Source organism: Podarcis vaucheri (genome assembly GCF_965113315.1).
Source record: "Podarcis vaucheri genome assembly, chromosome: 2".
NCBI classification, from domain to species: Eukaryota; Metazoa; Chordata; class Lepidosauria; order Squamata; family Lacertidae; genus Podarcis; species Podarcis vaucheri.
In genome coordinates, this window is record NC_138760.1 from 86,351,948 (window position 1) to 86,368,453 (window position 16,506).

Below are 16,506 nucleotides of genomic sequence, written 5' to 3' on the forward strand. Positions count from 1 at the left end.
AGTGTATGTGAAGAGCTTTAAGCACTTGAAATTCTCTAAATAAATTATGAGTATTAATGCTAGGTCCGTGTGCTACATTTGTATATGTGATCGCGTACTCAAGGATAGGTGGGATAATTTGTGCAGATAATAAATGTCATGTCAGAAATGTCCCTAAATGTTCACATAGGCAACAATTTCAGCAGTCCTTTTAGAAGAGTAATTCTCCAAAACCCTAAATGCAAGGTATTGGCAAATTCTTTGGTAGATCTAAAGCTCTGTCGCCAAAACAGTATGTCCTTATTTTATAGTAGTATAAAGCAATGCATAAGAGAAGTGGTTAGAATGTTGTTAGTCATATAAGTACAGCTAATGGAGTATTTTTTCTATGCTGTGAACTGAAGCAGAAACATAATTGATTTTTAATGTTCCGTGTTCACTCATTAATAAAGAATAAATTTCTTAGATTCTAACAGGTGAAGACTGGAATGCTGTAATGTATGATGGTATTATGGCCTATGGAGGCCCATCATCATCAGGAATGGTAGTCTGCATATACTTCATTATCCTCTTCATCTGTGGTAACTGTATCCTTTCATTTTTAGACATTAATCTTAATTCTGAAATATAAAGAACGTGAATATAAAATACTTAAACCAGAGATTTCCACATTCTGATTCCCCACTCTCAAAATTCTCAGTTAAATTTTTATAAACACTTTGGTCTCCTAACCAGTCATTACTGATAACGTTGATTCTGTTCTTGGTTAAAATAGCTGTGATAAGGAATTGCTGGATCTCTAACAAAATGTTGCAGCATGGAAGAAGAAGAAGAAGAAGAAGAAGAAGAAGAAGAAGAAGAAGAGGAGTTTGGATTTGATATCCCGCCTTTCACTCCCCTTCAGGAGTCTCAAAGCGGCTAACATTCTCCTTTCCCTTCCTCCCCCACAACAAACACTCTGTGAGGTGAGTGGGGCTGAGAGACTTCACAGAAGTGTGACTGGCCCAAGGTCACCCAGCAGCTGCATGTGGAGGAGCGGAGACACGAACCCGGTTTCCCAGATTACGTGACTACCGCTCTTAACCACTACACCACACTGGCTCTCTTGCTTCTGTCCAGGTTGCCAGCCAGCCAGATGCCCTCTTTCAAGATGCTCCATTTTGTTTTCCTTCTCTACCTATTCTGGTTTTCCATCACAGATAATTTGACCTGGGCTCTGTGCAACTTCCAGTCAACAATAGCAATGAGCTACTTTCCATACTTGGTGGAATTATCTGTAACTCTTTCTGTAAGCCACATTAAGTCCCTGTCAGGAAGAAAGGCTGAGTATAAAATTATTATTAGAATTAGAATTGGGAGAAATACTTGGATTGTGTTGAGGATATAATTAGTTATGAAATTCCTTTATGTTAGATGTGGTGATTAAACAAACAAACAAAAACAAACAAACAAACAAACAAACAAACAGTGATTATGGGTGATCTCCAATTATGCCTGTATGCCAGGAAAACAGACTTTTGCTGGTGTTATGGGACTTGCCCTTCCTTTCCTTATCCCACCCATCTTTGCCAAATCTTAGAAGTTGAAAAGCTCCTTGGAGCAGACTTGAGAGGCCACGGAGGGCTACAGGGAAAGCAGAGGAAGAGGAAATCCACTTGTGCAGCATTGGCTATCACCCAAAGTATGTGAAGAGGTGGCCCCTGATATTGAAGTGGGTTGAAGAGTCATTCCTCTCTGGGAGCTGTCACAGCACCTGTATGTCAGCATGGAAGTGGCACCTGATTAGGGCTAAAATCAGCAACTACTTTTGAGTAAATTTTTAAATGTTGCTTGAGTTGTTTAGGTCTAGATTTCCCTTTCATGTTAGTTTCATTTCAGTTGGGTTTGTGCAAGAGAACTTGTGCTCACTGCCATTATCTTGCCCGAGAGACTTTGCCAGGGAATGTAATAGCCATCCCAAGCATTTCACGGAAACCAAAGCATATTCATACGCTTGCCTGAAAATGTACTGAGGGGAGGATTGGGGTTGTGCATGCTATTTCCATCTAACGTCGTTCCTGCCAGGTATAGCCTCAAGTGTTTACGTGCTTAATGGAAGGGTTGAAGGGAGATTCTTCTCCTGTTTGAAATGAACGAACTTAGAATCCTTCCCTTGATTAGGAGCCCTGATTCATTGTGCAGGGTCCCCAAACAGAGGGAGGATTCTAAACATGCAGCTAAAGCATGAATTCCTACCACCACCCCAGACCTCCTTTCTCAACACATGAAAGTTGGGAGTGGAGTTCACAGGAGCAGGAATGCTGGGGATGGGGCTTGGGTATGCATCCTTCCCATGGATGGTTTCAAGTGAATGTGTGAATTTGCTATTTGCTTCAGACTTGTAAACCAATGTAAGTGAGGCATGGGATTTTTTAAAAAAATAAAAAACACCCTATACCTGTTTGCTTATGCCCTTCACTGAATTTAGGAATGTGGATTTCATGTTTCCCAGTTGGCAAAGGAACTAGGTTGCCATACCTATGCAGTATCCTTAAAATGGTTTGAATTAGATATCTTGCTGAATGTCTTCTTGGCCATTGCGGTGGATAACCTGGCAGATGCTGAAAGTCTGAACACTGCTCAGAAAGAAGAAGCAGAGGAAAAGGAAAGGAAAAAGACTGCCAGGTACAGAAAAAATGGCACAGTACATGTGAAAGCAGCTTTCTTGATTTTCTCCTATGGTTCTTTTGTAAAGATCCTTAAAGAATCAGGGACACTGTAAGCACTTTGGAAAGCTGGTGTGAACTGAGGAGGTCCTGTCCCTATTAAAACAGCACACATATCATTACAAATAAGCATTAGACATGTCTTTTTAGTTCTGAAAATGGTTAGCTGGCAACGTTAAACTCTTGTTTAATGACTCCACCATAGTCATTTAACTTGTGAAAATCTACTGCATATAAAATCACTATTACAATTTATCTTGAGTTATGCAAGAAGCTATGGGTTGTATCCTACAAAACCATTGTGCTTGAGGAATAACTTCCACAAGTACAATGGAACTTTTCCTCCCTCCAATGCAGAGGGCACATAGCAGAAGGAGAGTGAGGGAAAGTTCCCTTGGGCTAGAGAAGTCATTCCTCATGCACAATGACTTAGTTGGATTCAACACAACGTTGTTGTTTTAAAGACTGAGTATTCAATGGTTCATGATGGTGGCGGAACAAGGACAGAAAATAAAACTTTATTGTAGTCATCAGGTCAGCTTGTAGATTCAGTTCCAAGATGGAGATTGCAGGCTTAATATGTCCTTCCCAGGGGTTACCAACATTACCAGACTACAGTACCTGATAGGGACTTACGCAGCCTGAAGTCAGCATCTTGGAAGTGAATGTATAAGCTGACCTCTTGGGTACACCAACAGCCTAATTTTTATGCTACTTTTTATTTTAACCCCTCCCCCCATGCTTTGTTTAACATCTTGCCTGCCTAAGAATTGTTGGGAACTCTAAAGCTTCCTAAGCTTTTGTAACATTTTGGCTGCTCCCAATAAAGGTATTTCCTGGCTGTAGATTTTGGAATTTTAACTTAATGATATTATTCCTACCTGGAGGATGGGGAAAAATGCACTCCCTCATGTGTGAAGACATCCACATTGTACCTGCTTCAGTACGCCATAATTGAAAGCCTAATTACTACCATGTGTACAGACAGTAAAATATGCACATAAGCCATCTCAGTAGCAAATAAAATAATTCCAGTGGCAGCAGTGTTGCACTTGCTGGGACAGAGGAGGGGCGCAGTCAGGCGGTGGTGAGGTTGGGAAAGCTTTGGTTTGGCTGCAGCTATGCAGACGCGGGACGCGGGTGGCGCTGTGGGCTAAAGCCTCAGCGCCTAGGGCTTGCCGATCGAAAGGTCGGCGGTTCGAATCCCCGCGGCGGGGTGCGCTCCCGCTGCTCGGTCCCAGCGCCTGCCAACCTAGCAGTTCGAAAGCACCCCCGGGTGCAAGTAGATAAATAGGGACCGCTTACCAGCGGGAAGGTAAACGGCGTTCCGTGTGCTGCGCTGGCTCGCCAGATGCAGCTTTGTCACGCTGGCCACGTGACCCGGAAGTGTCTTCGGACAGCGCTGGCCCCCGGCCAATAGATGTGAGATGGGCGCACAAACCCCAGAGTCTGTCAAGACTGGCCCGTTCGGGCAGGGGTACCTTTACCTTTACCTTTACCTTTATGCAGATGCCTAGCTTGGCAATTGACTTTTTTCATAGGTACCACACATGAGCTCCTTTATTTTCACAACCCCCTTCTTTTCTTCCTTGTAGAAAAGAGAGTTTGGATACTAAAAAGGGGGACAAACCAGAAGGTGAACAAAAGAAGGGCAAGGATGCTAAGGTACCTTATGTCTTTTCACTTCTGTGTGCTATATATTCTTTAAATGTACAGACACCTGCCAGTACTCCAAACTGACTGGTCTCCATCTGTGCTTATGGTTGTACCTCATGTGGGTTGCCAGGTTCTTAGAATGCACTGAGTCCTCTCATATGGGGGGTGCCTATGGCTTTTTTGTATCAAGCCTCAAGGCCACAAGCAAGAGGATTTTCTGCCCAGACGCTTGCATCGATTGTCCCCAGATCTTCTCTACTTTGTGTGTGTGTTTAGAGACTCAAATTAGATAATATTTGCAAGTTGTCTGTTTATGACCTGCTAGATTTTATTGGACAGTATCATTAAAATAATAGATGGAGTAGAAGGTTTATTTTCTAACATAAAAAATATTTGATTTTTAATTGTGTATTTATACTCGGTTTATTGAGAGAGTAACAATTTGAGTTAATGGAAATCATTGGAATGCTGACCTCTGACCTATACCAAGCTGCATGGGCTCTTTATGAGACAATCCAGCTGTAAGCACATTTTTACTGCTTATTTCTCCAACCAGAATTATTGAATTAATTAAAGATTGTAAAGTGTTGGGATTGGGATGGGGCTGCTTTGCGGAGGGCAGAACAGGAAAAAGAGTGGCTTGGTTTAGCGTGTTGCATCAGTTTACATCTTCCATTTACCTTTCTTCTGAAGTGTTTTTGTTCTTGTAATAGGTTACCATAAATGAATACGGAGAAGGGGAAGATGAAGACAAAGATCCCTACCCACCCTGCGATGTTCCAGGTACTAATGCACTTAACATATACCAAGAGAAAAAATATTGGGTCAAGTGTACTACATGCTATTTATTAATACAACGAAAAAGAAACAGTATAGATTTCACACATTTCAGCAATTATGAAATACTAGCAAGGAATTCCTGCTGCTCCCCGGGAATTTTTTGGACACCACAAATATATTGTGGTTTTTTAAATGCCAAAAATTTGGTGAAGTCACAATTTGGTCTGCCATCTTGATTCAAAATGGCACCTGGCATCCAAACATAGATGAAGACTGTCGCCCTCACCTTGGGAACCCTCATGACAAGTTGGCAATGATCAGAGGCACCTGAACCTAAGCCAAAAAGTGGGCAAAGTCTTGCCAAAGTCACGTTTTGGTCTGCCATCTTGATTCAGAATGGCAGCTGGAGGCCTAACATCAACAAAAATTCCCACCCCCATTTCAGGAGCCATTATTCTGAGTTTGGCAACGCTATCTCGAGAGGCATCAGAATGCATAGAAAACAGACAAATGGACAAACCATGTTCCAAACTAAATAACGGACACAGGTTGAGGCAGTTACAGTGATGACTTAAAATAAAATTAAAAGAATCTAGAAGTTGTTCACTTTCCCACTCTTGGGCAATGTGCTTTCACTTGAATAAGGGCAGTTTCTGTTTCCCGCTGCAGCCCCCTCAACAGAGGACACACTGTGCAGGAGTATGTCCCTGACTCTTCAGAGAGGGTTTTCAAGGGCATGTAAGCTGACTACTTGAAGAGAGTGCAGGAAAGAGAAAATCCTTGCCTGAGTGACATGTTTTCTCACGCAACATTCGACTCCAAGCCTGTATCTCCTGCATGGGAGCACACCTCTAGATAGATGAAAACATGCAGAGAGTAGTACCATAGCTACTGCACCTGCATTAAGGTGTGCTCACCATCATAGCAAGGTCGCCACTCCCGCCTATTACTTGCAGACAGGGCAGTGTCCCTGAAAAGTCACTGGCGGGAGTATCATGCAATAATCAAAATGTTCTTGTGGCACATTTTCAGTGATCTGTGCAACCAAACAAAGGAGTTGGGACAAAGGCGTGTATTGTAGTTGCAGTTGCGTCTATGGAGAGCTTTACCAGTATTCCATGGGCAGAGTGGGGAAGGCAGTTTATTTACACCCTGACAGTTTTTTTTTGTTTTTTTGTTTTTTTTTATTTATTCAGGATTTTCTTGTTTTACAGGAGTGTAGTGCCTCGTATTTTTTTCTTCCCATGTAACATTTTTACAAATCCATTTCATTTGTTGAGGCATTAGGGGGAGAAGAAAAGAAAAAAGAAAAAAGAGAGGGGATGGAGGGAGGGAGGATGGATAGGGGTGGGGTCGGGTGGCGGTGTTTCTATTATGTTTAATGTATGTAGAGTTTGGTGTCAGCGTTGCTTGTGTTGTTCACTTGTGTTCCTTTGGTGATGAGAGAGGTTGGGGTTGGCCTAGGGTGTGATTGTTTGCTTGCGATTGGCTGTGGTGATCTTTGTTTTTGTGTGTGGGTGAGGTGGGTGGGTGTTTTGGATCAGGTTAGCCATATTGATTTGTATGCTGTTGGTGGATTATTGTCACTGTCCTGTTGGGCTGTGTATGTGATAAAGGGGAGCCATACCGGGGTGAAGGCGTCTTCTTCTGTTTGTCCCCGTGTCAGTTTCAGTTTGTTAGTTAATTTTTCTAGTAGGGCTGTTTCCCATACTATTTGGTACCATTGGTCCATGCTTACTCCTGACAGGTCTCTCCAGTGTCTGGTTATGGTGTTTCTGGCTGCTGAAAGTAGGTGGGTTATGAGTTCTTTGTGGTGTAAATGGGCATTGTTGTCTTGGAAGATGTTAAGTAGGGCCAATTCTGGGGTGATGTCTATTACTTGCTTGGTTATTTTACATATTTCTTGTATGGTTGTTGTCCAGAATACTTGGATTTTGGGACACTCCCACCACATGTGGAGGTACGTGCCTGTGGAGGTGCACCCTCTCCAGCATTTTGGTGAGGTTCCTGGGTGTATTAGCGCTAGTTTCCTTGGTGTTAGGTACCACCTGTAGGTGAGTTTCAGTGTGAGTTCTTTTCTTTTCGTTGATATGGATTTAAAGGGGGGTTTAGACCACATTCTGGTCCACTGAGTGGGGTTAATCTCATAGCCTATGCCATTCTCCCATTGTTTTTTGATTGCGTCTAGGGGATTTGCGGGATTTTGGAGTAGTATTTTGTATATTGCGGATACCATCCCTTTACCGTTTCCCTTTGTTGTTAGGAGGAGGTTTTCGAAGGTTGTCAGGGGCCTAGTTGCTGCTGATTTTACTGTTGGGTTGTTTAAGAGGGCATGTAGTTGGTGTTGTGTTAACCAGGGCATTTGGGTGTCTTCTAGTTTGTCTTGTATTTCTTGTGTTGACAAGGGTTTGTTATTTTTATAAAAGTCTATTAGGCGATATAAGCCTTTGGTTCGCCAGGTTTTTATCTTGAGGTTTTGTGCTGCATGGTGGAATAATGGGTGGTACGCCAGGGGGATTAGTGGGGATGGGGTTGGGGATAGTTTGCCTATTTGTGTTTTCCATGCTTTGAGCATGGTCTGTGTGTACCTGTTAAGTGTTGTGGGAATTTTCTTTAGTTTGTTTGGGAGGAGTGGGTATGCTGTGGTGCAGGTGTTTTCAATTGTGTCCCTCTCTAGGTGTACCCATTGTTTTGTCTCATCTTCTAGTATATATGGGATTATATGGCGTATTTGGTTGGCATTGTAGTATGTTTCTATGTTGGGGATTCCCCATCCTCCTTCTGAGGTGGGGAGGTGCAGATATTTGGGGTTTATTCTTGGTTTTTTATGTGAGAAGATGAAAGAGTGTAGTTTTCTCTGCCAACTGCGAAGTTGGGTTGAAGGGATCCAGATTGGGAGGGTTTGGAATAGGTAGGTTAGTTTTGGGAGTGTGATCATTTTGATCAGGGCTATTTTGTCTGAGAGAGTGAAGTTCATGTTGTTCCATCTCTTTAGGTCTTTGTTAATTTGTCGCCACAGGGGCTTGTAGTTGTGGAGGTACAATTTATTGAGGTTTCTGGTTATTTGTACCCCTAGGTATCTGAACTTGGTGTGGCAAAGTTTTATTTTGGTGACCTTCGTGAGTTCTTTTTGGGTGTGCGGAGGGGTGTTGAAGCACATAGCTTCTGACTTTGTAAAATTTACCTGTAGGCCCGACACCATTGCAAATGTGTTGAGTTCTCTGGTTAGGGAGGGTGCTGTGCTTATGGGGTCTGGTGTTGTGACCATTAGGTCATCTGCAAAGAGCCCTAATTTATAGGTTCTGCCTTTTATTTCCACTCCCTTGATGTCTGTGGCTGCTCGGATGCGGATTGCTAGGGGTTCCAGAGCCAGGATAAATAAGAAGGGAGACAGTGGGCATCCTTGTTTTGTGCCTCTTTGGATAGCTATAGTATTAGAATCCATATTGTTGGTTCTGCATCGTGCTGAGGCTTGGGAGTATATTTGTTTGAGGGTTTGTAGGAAGTTGGGGCCAAATTTCATGTTAGTTAGTACTGCTAGTATGTATTTCCACTCCAAGCAATCAAAGGCTTTGAGGATGTCTAGGGACATAATTGTCAATGGGAGTTTGGTTGCCTTGCTGTGTTCGATCAGGTTCAGTAGTTTCCTGATGGGGTCTGTTATATTGCGGCCAGGGACAAAGCCAGTCTGGTCTGGGGCTATTAACTTGTGTAGGAAGATTTTTAGGCGGTTGGCCAAGATTGATGTGAAGATCTTGTAGTCTTGGTTTATTAATGAGATTGGGCGGTATGATTCTACTTTGAGGCTGTCTTTTAGTGGTTTTGGGATGCAGACTATTCTGGAGTGGGTCCAGGTTTTGGGGATGGGGCCCCCTTTTATGATGTCGTTGAATAGGCGGGTCATGTAGGGCATCAAGGGTTCTTTGAATTTCTTATAGAATTCTGCTGTGAAGCCGTCTGGGCCTGGGGCTTTGTGTGGTTTCAGGTTTTTGAGGACCGCATCTATTTCCTCTGGGGTGATAGGGCTGTCCATGAATTCCTGTTCCTCATCAGTTAGGGTAGGCATGTTTAGTCCTGCTAGAAATGTTCTGATTTCCTTCTCTGGTGGGTTATGGGAGGTGTATAGGTTGGAGTAGAATTCTGCAAATTCTGAGGTTATTTCTTCGGGGGAGAATGTTATGTTGCCGTTTTTTTTGGTGATGCAGTGTATTCTTGTTTTGAGTGCTTTTTTCCTACATCTATTTGCTAGTAATCTGGAGTTTTTCCCTCCATATTCGTAGAAACGTTGTTTAGAGTATAGAATGTTGATCATTGTTTTGTTAATTTCTAGGGAGTCTAGTTCTCTCCTTTTTTGTTCTATAAGTTTGAGGAGTTTTTTAGATCCTGTTTGTTTGTAGCGTGATGAGAGGGCTATGATGTCTTGTTCTGTTTTGCTAATTTTTGAGGAGGTTTGTTTTTTAAGGAATGTTTTCTCTTTTATGCAAGCTCCTCTGGTGACCGCTTTCATTGCGTCCCATAGGAGGGGGGTTGTTATATTGTTTACATCGTTTTCTTTGAAGTAGTTTTGGAGGGTTTTTGTGAGACTCTCTCTAATTTGTTTGTTTGTAGTTAGGATGGGGCTGAAGGACCATGATGGGGTGGTTTGTGTTCCTTCTCCTATTTTAACAGTGACTTCTACTGGGGCGTGGTCTGTGATTTTAATGTTACCTATGTTTGTTGATTCCACTGAGGGGATTAGACCCTGTGTGAGTAGAATGCTGTCCAGTCTGGATACTGTATCATGGCGTCCCGATTGGAATGTATGGCTGATGTCTCCTGGGTTTTGCTCACCCCAAATGTCGTAGAGACCCCTGTTTTTTAGCATTTTTAGTAACTTGTAAGAGTTCCTGGTTGTTGGGGGTTTCCTTCGGAGGAAGGTTGCCCATGGGGTTGTAGGGTGGATATCTTTCAGAGATATACCTTTCATATTCAGATTGAGGTCCCCTCCTAGGATTGCTTCCCCTTCAGAGAAGGAGAGGAATTTGTTTAGTGTCTTCTGGAAGAATTCCAATTGTTTCGTGTTTGGGGCGTATATGGAGCCGATTGTCAGTTTGATTTTGCCATCTAGTGTCCCTTTAGCGAAGATGAATCTGCCTTTTTTGTCCTTGAGGACTGTTGTGGCAGTGAAGTTCAGGTCTCTACTGAGTATTATGGCTACCCCACGAGCTTTCCCTGAGCCTCGTGCGACCCACTGTTGACTGAAGCGGGGGTCGCTCAGGAGTTTGCTGCCTTTGGGTGGGTTGTGTATTTCTTGTAGGAAGGTGATGTGTGGTTTCATGGTGTTTATGTATGAGGTGATGCGTTTCCTTTTGATGGGGTTTCCCAGCCCCCTCACGTTTAATGTAATTGCTTTTAGGTTAGCCATCTTGCTTATCTATTATGTGGGGCGATTCCCTGCCAACCCGTTCGGGTTGTCTTGTGTCTCTCTCTTCGTGTTGTTTAAAGGACCAGTGGGGTTGCGCTGACCTAGGGTGTGGTGGGTGGGGGGCTAATGGGATTAGAGTAAGATTTGGGTTAAAGAGTAGGGGGTAGGTTGTAGGGAGTTTCCTATATGTAGTCATATAGGTGTTTGTTTGGGGTATTTTAGGCCATCTGGCATTTAGCCAGTTGGTCCTAGGTCTCAGCTGGTGTGGAAGGCCGTGTTCAAGGACAGGCCATCCCCCCTGTTGTTTGCGATAGGGGGTGATCAGTGAGACAGTGTGAAGTGACTTTGTAACGTCGCTGTCAGGTATAAGGTTCATGAGCAATGTTGCCAATGTTATGAGCAACATTGTTGGTGTGTTGGGGTGGGGATGTGGATGTTGGTACGCTCTGGTGCCACCATAGTGCTGGTTGGGTATCAGATTTTAGCCTGATTGTGGGTTGTGTTATTAAGGTTGGAGGAGTTGTTTTTCCCTAGTATGGAGTATGGGGGTGTTGAAGGTGTGGGTGATGGGGAATGTGGTTGAGGTCGTCTGGACTGGTGTTGGGGTGGGGATTCCTGTGGGGGTGCGGGGCTGGGGGGGGGATGTTGATGGTGTTAACTAAATCTATGGGTTTTTTTTGGGGGGGAGAGGGGGGAAAGGGGGGGGGGAATCACCAGTCCTTCAGTTTGTGGTTTTTCCTGGTTGCTTCATTACACCCTGACAGTTGAAAAAAACTTGTTGCTTTGATTGTGTCAGTAGGGGATGATTGACCTGCCTGACATTGAATTTGTGAAAAGTGCACAGAACAGGAAAGGGAGCGGGCAGTCTAGAAAACATGATCTCAGCTAGAAGCTGCAGACAAGAATTTAAAATTGACATACTGTTTTTCATTGTAATAACTTATATTTGGGAACATAAAGGAGAGCGCTGTCAAAAGCCCATCTAGGCCAGCATCTCACAGCGGCCAACAACATGCCTCAAATGCAGGACCTGAGTGCGATAGCCCTCTCCTCATCGGCAACTGGTATTTAGAGACGCATGCCTCTCAGAGTGGAGGCCTAACATCAACAAATGATGGGAACGGCAGGAATGACCTTATATTAACTAGCATTTGTTTTAAATATCTAGTGGCTATAATCTATTTCCAATATTTTTTTCTAGTAATACAAATTTTGTATATACATATTAAAGAAAGTAATCAATTTGAAGTAGGTGAAGAGGAAGAGGAAGAGGAAGAACCTGAAGTGCCAGCTGGCCCCCGACCCCGAAGAATATCTGAACTGAATATGAAGGAAAAGATGACACCAATTCCTGAAGGAAGCTCCTTCTTTATTTTCAGCAATACAAACCCGTAAATAACCATTTTATGTATATCCCTTGAATTGTTTGTTATTAAATAGTACTACCACATTGAGGCTTCCGTATAAAATAGCAACACTTTTTTCTGCGACAAAAAAAGGCAACAGAATGATGATACAAATCTGTTTTTCAGATGTGTCATTTCTTTTCAAACCAAACTTCTAGTAGGTTGTTTAAATGATTACGTATTACTTGAAGAACATGGTCTGAATAGCAGCTATATCCAAATATGTGGCTTTTTTAATATCATCCAAGTTATAAAATTTGGCCACTTTCCATAAGATACTCACATATGCTGTCCTATATGATACATATAAATGTACATTTTCCAGAATTACTGGTGCAGTTAACAAGACAACATGGGTGCTTTCCAGATGAACAACTTTTTTAAAAAATAAAGCTCTGCAGTGGCTTAGTTTTAAGCTTCAGGAGCACTTAACTTCCCACTTGTAATGACATTGTTCTGTTTTGTCATTCTTTTCTTCAGGATTCGAGTGGGATGTCACAGGCTGATCAACCACCACATTTTCACCAACCTCATCCTTGTCTTCATCATGCTTAGCAGTGCTTCCCTTGCAGCAGAAGATCCAATTCGCAGTCATTCTTTTCGCAACAACGTAAGAAAAAACAGACTCCCCAAAAGAGTTGCACGCTACATCATCTTTAAAATGGTCCCTTCAGAATGGGAGCAAACCATGAATATAATAGATTGGTACATAAGTGTAGCTTTTTGAAATTAAGCAGCATGTGGGTATTTTCTTAAGATTCAACAGGATGTTGGAACCAACTTGGAGATTACAAAAATAGTGCAGAGATTTGTTGTGGTTGGAGCCTGGAGTCACAGAGTAGCTTCAGTTGTTGTTTTTGTTTTTACAGTGAAGGGGTCTTCATAAGCTCAGTTACAACACTAATAATATTCAGGATGTAGAAATTCCTAGTTGGGTGTTGGAAATGTTCTTTGATTGAAACCCTGCAGACCGGCTGCTGGTCAGCATGAAACAGCATTGAGCTAGATGGACCAGTATTGAGCTAGATGGCAATAGTACATGATGTGGTGTGGTAGTGGCGCTCACCTGACCTCCTGACAGCTGAGCCCTGTTGCTTCCAGGGAAGGAAAGGGATGAGGCAGTGGGGAGGTTGCTATGGTGCAAACTCACTGGCCAGCTTAGCTCTGCTGTTGCGTTTGCACAGTACTGACCTCTCCACTGCCTTGCCCCTCCCCCTCCTTCCTAGTTTGCAGCCTCCACACCATGTTGTCCGCTCCCTTAACCTCAACATTAGAAAATGAAATGGGACAAGCATATAAAAACTGCAGTGTGCAATACAACTACACATAGATTTTACTTCTATTTAAAGTGGGTGTATAATACAGTGGTGCCCCGCAAGACAAATGCCTCGCAAGACGAAAAACTCGCTAGACGAAAGGGTTTTGCGGTCTTTGAGCTGCTTCGCAAGACGAATTTCCCTATGGGCTTGCTTCGCAAGACGAAAACGTCTTGCAAGTTTGTTTCCTTTTTCTTAACACCGTTAATACAGTTGCGACTTGACTTCGAGGAGCAACTCATAGAATACGGTGTGGTAGCCTTTTTTGAGGTTTTTGGTGATTTTTGAAGCTTTCCCAAAACTTTTCCAACACCATGCTTCGCAATTCGCTAGATGAAAAAACTCGCGGAACGAATTAATTTTGTCTTGCGAGGCACCACTGTATGCTGTATGCAACTCTCATGTACAAATGCTGCTATAAATATTGTCTATAGCGTTCATTTTTATTTCTAAAATAAAAAAGGCATATTCTAGGCATATTCTACAAAATAATAAATGCTACAAAAAGGTAATTTCAAATCAAGGGTGCATTTGTATGTTACCTATTTATTCAATTTATTACGTGCCCTTTAGCATAAGGTCCCGGGTTGGTCACCACAATTTAAAATACAATATTAAAACAGTATAAACAAACTATTATTGCCAGAATAGGGTGGGTCCCAGGTGTCAAAAGGCCTGGGGAAAGAGGTACATCTTCAGCATATGATGGAAACTGCATAATGAAAATGCCACACACCTCTGTGGGGAAGAAATTCCATAATTTGGAGCTGCCACAGAGAAGGAACTTCTGAGGGTCATGGAACTACCAAGAGGACCCTCTCTGCTCAGAACACCCAAGGGTGTCTGTAGGGAAGGGGACGGTCTTCCAGATATTTGGGACCTGAGACCATCTCCTGTTTTTGGAGGTGAGCAGTTTATACTTTTTTATATATTTGTGGCAGAAATATTTGGTCAAGTGATGAAAGGGTGTTTCTCCAGCTTTTTAAAGTATTTCTCATATATATCTATGAGAAACTCTCTCTCTCTCTCCCTATAGAGTTCCATATATATATATATATTCTCACCTTCTATTTAAACATGAAAATAAATGAGAAAACCTCTCTAACACCATTCTAGGAAAAACACTTATTCCTTTAAAAAAACTCACCTTAAAAATATTGTGTATGTATGCAGAGAAGAAAAAATCGTAGGTATGGCCCTGCCAACAGAAGGCATTGTTAGAGTAATTGTATCCATTCAAGGTTGGTGTGATTTTATTACATGTAAGCACCAAGATCTTTAGTTGTAACAGTGTAGTAGGTAGTGCCTATGAAGAAATGTTTTCTACACTAGGTTTAAATCAGCTGCTATTATTTAGTTTAGCCCTTTGCCTGAAGTGGCAGACATCCCAACCCAGCATGCTTGGTATAAAGCTTTCTCATGTACAGGCTCAGCAGGGTCCTTCATTCACAGAAGGATATTGTACAAGTGGTTACAGAGCTCCACATGCAAGGCTGAATAGATGGTTGGTGCTGTCTGTTTTGATAGTGCTGATCATCTGTTTGGGGTGGGAATCTGAATCTGTTCTTCTACTCCCCTCATACCCTTTTATGGACTGGAAGAGGGGACTTGGATGCTGACTCCTCTTGTTTCCAAAGAGGTGAGTGGCATAGTGGAAGGTAATTGCACAAGCCACATTTGTTGGATGGATTGAGTTATGCTACTTATTACAGCCAAATTGTATATATGTCAAGGAAGCATCCCAAAGCTGAAATGAGTCTTCTTGGGTTTATAGGAAACTATGTTTGGGTATATAGATGTTAGGATGAATAAATAGCTCGTGAACACAAAATAGGAGAGTCTTTGCAAGCGGCATGAACTCTTGTTATTTCATATAGAAGAAATTGCTCAAATGTCTATCAGTCACACTTGCAACTTTGAGAAAATGTTGTTTTGAAGATAAATTCATGCTGTAACATGATGACATGACAACGCCTGATTGAAATGTTTTTAATTGGCAAAAATGGGTATCTTTTTTTCCATGGACACATCAGTGTACAGATATACCCTTAAAGGTTTGCCCTGTGATCTGTGCAAAAAGGACTCCGTGTGTTTAGAGAATTTCTGAAGGTTCTTCCAACCACATCAAGCTGGCTTAGTAATGTATTCTCATTCAGAATATTTGAATATTCAGTACTCTCTATACGATAAGAACCAAAACCTAAACAATGCAGAGATTGTTTCATTAGTATGGTTATATTATGTTCTGAGAACAAGTTGCACCTGTTAGTAATTTGTTTGCATTTCTTACAAGAACACTGTGATGACTAAAACATAATGGGTTGAATCCAAATATCACTCCCAGGCTCTGAGAGCATCGCCCAGGCAGAATTTTACTTGGTGTATGATCCTGCACCAGGGAGGTGACTTCTGCTGATTCCCACCTCACCTGCATCCCTCCAGCATTTTATCTCATGCTGTCCAGGGGTGGGTGGGAGGAGCCTTAGGAAATCCACTGGAACAGTGTAGGAGACGCTGTTGAGGTCTATAGGGGGAGGGGGATGTGCAGAATCCCTCACCATTTTCCCAGTGGGATCATCTGATGGACCAAAAGCCTTCCATGAATGGAAGGAGCCTTCCCAACCATCAAGGGCAAAAGTTTGGGTCCAATACAGTAATTGCTGTAAGGAAAACAATTTGTTTAAATTGCCAGGTGCCACCTGTACTTCGGGGGGACATTGAAAGATGAAGTGATAACTTTAGAAGTAAGCAAATCTGTGAAATAGGACAACTGTGAGGCAATTTTCAGTGAAACAAATAAATGTTGTTTGGTCATTGTACATCTATTTATTTCTCTAAATTTACACATGTTCCTAAAGTAGACATTTCTCTGTATGTGATCAAAGTTGTAAATTCTGGTAGTATTTGTAGATGAATTTCTTACCGTGGCACATGTTATGCTTTGCAGATACTTGGTTACTTTGACTATGCTTTCACAGCCATCTTTACTGTTGAAATCCTGTTAAAGGTAATTAACTGTTAATTGATCCTTGTTAACTCAGACACAGCTTTAGCAATAATGTTTGTAACTTTTTGTTTACCTTCCAGATCCTAGGGTATGCAGATTATGTCTTCACTAGTATGTTTACATTTGAGATCATTTTGAAGGTAACAGGTTTACAAAGAAGTTTACTTAAAAAGGATTTTTTTCTGTGTGTCACCTGCCACGAAAAGGCACTTGAAGTGTTCTCCGCCTTTTCACTCAACAACCAAATCTAAAC

At 42.2% G+C, this 16,506-nt stretch overlaps 1 protein-coding gene across 29 annotated transcripts in view; it reads left to right on the top strand.

Annotated features, from left to right (window-relative positions):
- The window catches only part of CACNA1D (calcium voltage-gated channel subunit alpha1 D), a 201,710-nt gene that overhangs the window by 113,545 nt on the left and 71,659 nt on the right, over positions 1–16,506 (top strand). For 15 of the 29 annotated variants that reach the window (XM_082209161.1, XM_082209157.1, XM_082209172.1 and 12 more), the window contains 7 exons: positions 446–566; positions 2,529–2,643; positions 4,280–4,349; positions 5,054–5,123; positions 11,774–11,915; positions 12,411–12,540; positions 16,194–16,253. In XM_082209161.1, the coding sequence (XP_082065287.1) occupies positions 446–566; positions 2,529–2,643; positions 4,280–4,349; positions 5,054–5,123; positions 11,774–11,915; positions 12,411–12,540; positions 16,194–16,253 (708 nt within the window). Of the gene's footprint in view, positions 1–445; positions 567–2,528; positions 2,644–4,279; positions 4,350–5,053; positions 5,124–11,773; positions 11,916–12,410; positions 12,541–16,193; positions 16,254–16,333; positions 16,394–16,506 lie in introns of all 29 variants that reach the window. The other 14 variants (XM_082209169.1, XM_082209165.1, XM_082209167.1 and 11 more) reach the window with 2 other exon arrangements.